The following is a 2,771-nucleotide window of genomic DNA, read 5'->3' on the forward strand; positions in this document are numbered from 1 at the left end:
CCAAGCAAAAAAACACCTATATAGTCCTTTTCCTAAACACAACCATAAAAGGTTTATCGCTTATAGTTAGCCATGTCTTATCCTTATAAACATGCAAACCTAGGTCTCTGCATGGCCCCTTGTCAACACATGAAACTATCTTATATCCCGAGAGATCTATGCCATGCCTCTCAACCCGGAACACCGCAAACGATCTTAGGCCCTCTTCACTGCCGGCGGCCACGTGTTTAGGCTCTCCCGATGACGACTCCGGCACCTGTCCGGTAAGGTGCCAATCTAGCACATCAGAGCAAAAGCTTCTCAAGTCGTGGAACTCGATCCATATGTCACTCGACAGGCGGATCGGCTCAGTGGCAGAAGCATGTTCTGGCAACGGAGTGAATCGCAGGGGTGTGCTGAGGAGAGTCTCGCTGCGCTCCTGGACCACAAAATGTAGGCACCGTAGATCGGTCGGGACGGCTTTGAGGCCGCCACTGCTCGCAGGTTTGGCTGGGAGGATGTAGTAATTTGACTTGCTATTTAGCTCGTTGCCTTCTGTGTCATAGACCAGTTGGGTGGTGTTGTTGTCAGAGCAAGGCAGGGTGGTGATGGCAAGGAGATGGAGGAGGAGGCAGAACATATTCAAGGAGCAACTCCTTGGTAAATTGCAACTGCTAGTTTCCCTAGTTTGAGGCATCTCCATCTTGAGCTGTCATTGCAAATAACATGACGTAAGAATGGTAGCACTAGCACCACAGGCAAGAAAAAAATGAGTAGGAGACCGACATAGAAGAATGAACAACAATCAACAGTTAGGACAGAGCGGTATGCCATCTAGTTCTTCAAATGAGCATCTTCAAAGCACCAAGTTTAATCTGCATAAGATCAGTACATGTTCTTCATACTGTATGCAGAATACAGTACATTCTTGACTCGTGCCAGAAGCAATTCCTGTTGCAATACAATGAACTTGCGCACAGATCAACACCAGAAACAAGCAAAACAAAAAACACCTATAACCTCTCTTTCCTAAAGACAACCATAAAAGGCTTATTGCTCACGGTCAGCCACGTCTTGTTCTTAGTAGCATGCAAACCTACATCTTTGCATGGCCCCTTGTCAACACATGAAACTATCTTATATCCCGAGAGACCTGTGCCATGCCTCTCAACCCGGAACACCGCAAACGATCTTAGGCCCTCTTCACTGCCGGCGGCCACGTGTTTAGGCTCTCCTGATGACGACTCCGGTACCTGATCGGTAAGGTGCCAATCTAGCCTTTCAGAGCAAAAACTATCAAAATCATGGAACTCGATCCAGATGTCCCTCGACAAGCGAATCGGCTCGCTGGCTGAAGCGTGTTCTGGTAGTGGCGTGAACCGCAGGGCGGTGCCGAGGACAGCCCCGTTGCGCTCCTGGAACACGAAGTGCAGACACCTCAGGCCAGTAGGCAAAGCTCTGAGGCCCCCGCCGGTCGCACGTTTAGCAGGGAGGATGTAGTAATTTTGCTTGCTACTTAGCACGTTGCCCTCCGTGTCATAGACTAGTTGGGTGGCGTTGTTGGCAGAGCAAGGGAGGGTGGTGATGGCGAGGAGCTGGAGGAGGAGTAAGAGCATATTCAAGGAGGAACTCTTTGGTAAACTGCAAGTGCTAGCTTCCCTAGTTGGAGCCTTCGCCATCTTGAACTGCCATCCCAAATAACATGATGTAAGAACGATAAGCACCACAAGCAAGAAATACTGAGAATGATACTGGCATAGAATGAACAAAAATTAACAGTTAGGACAGAGCAGTATGCCAGCTAGTTCTTCAAATGAGCATCTTATATGTACTAGGTTCAATCTGCATAAGATCTGTATGCTCTTCATAGTGTATGCAAAACACAGTGATTACATATAATTGAATCTAGCAAAAAGCGGTTTCGCTCGAAGAAAAACAACCCACCCACTCAATCAATTTAGCATCAAAGATATGATTTGCACATCCACTTCTTCAGCTATTAAGAAATTATACTGCAGTTCGACCCGTCTTCCCCAAGCTTGTTCCTAGCCTAGCCTGTGGACTCAAAATAATCCCCAAATTATATACTAGAAGGAAGGTTGTTGTTCATGAACAGAATTGTGTCTAGCCCTAGTATATTCCTATCAAGTAGTATGCCATCCAGTTCGATCATCAGTTGGATCATCAGTTGGATCATCAGCTAGCACAGCTACCGTACCAACCCATTGGTTTCTGCAGCTCAATCGAGGCGACTCTACTGAACAAATCCGCACACCAATAAAAAAGAGGAGAACATCAGGGTGCTAGGCGGGGCGGGATCCTTGCCTGGAGGGAGGGCTCGGCGGAGCTGAGGGGGTCGAGGGACATCACGACCTTGGCGACGGCCGGGTTAGGGTTAGCTTCGCTGGAGGAGGCGGAGGCGCCCTGCCAGTGCCAGGCCTGGGAGATGACGGGGGAGCGCTTCATGAGCCACACGGAGCGGTCCGCCCGCGCCGTCTCCAGTTACTTCGCCTCGTCGCCTATCCCGCCGGCCGGCCAGCCGCCGCGGGTGGTCTCGCGATTTGGGGGGGGGGGGGGGGGGGGGGGGGGGGTGGGGTGGGTGGGGGGGGAGGGGTTGGGAGGTGGAGTGAACGAGTTAATTACACGATAGTACCACATTTGGGGCGGTGGTGGCGATTTGGTATCACTTTTGCAAATTTTTACTGTGTCAGTACCACGTTTGGGTCATACCGTTGCAAATCGGGCTAAACTTCGTATTTCTATGTACTGACGCTAGAACTGACCGCCCGGGC

At 50.1% G+C, this 2,771-nt stretch overlaps 1 protein-coding gene across 1 annotated transcript; it reads right to left on the reverse strand.

The window, feature by feature from the left end:
• LOC123170417 (uncharacterized) lies at positions 1–2,548 on the reverse strand. The gene is made up of 3 exons (XM_044588313.1): positions 2,305–2,548; positions 1,080–1,664; positions 1–688 (listed from the first exon to the last, which is right to left on the reverse strand). The coding sequence occupies exons 1-3, from the start codon at positions 2,443–2,445 to the stop codon at positions 17–19; spliced, it is 1,398 nt and encodes a 465-aa protein (XP_044444248.1). The 5' UTR covers positions 2,446–2,548; the 3' UTR covers positions 1–16.
• Between the last annotated feature and the right edge of the window lie 223 nt (positions 2,549–2,771).

Source organism: Triticum aestivum, chromosome 1A (assembly GCF_018294505.1).
Source record: "Triticum aestivum cultivar Chinese Spring chromosome 1A, IWGSC CS RefSeq v2.1, whole genome shotgun sequence".
Classification (NCBI taxonomy): domain Eukaryota; kingdom Viridiplantae; phylum Streptophyta; class Magnoliopsida; order Poales; family Poaceae; genus Triticum; species Triticum aestivum.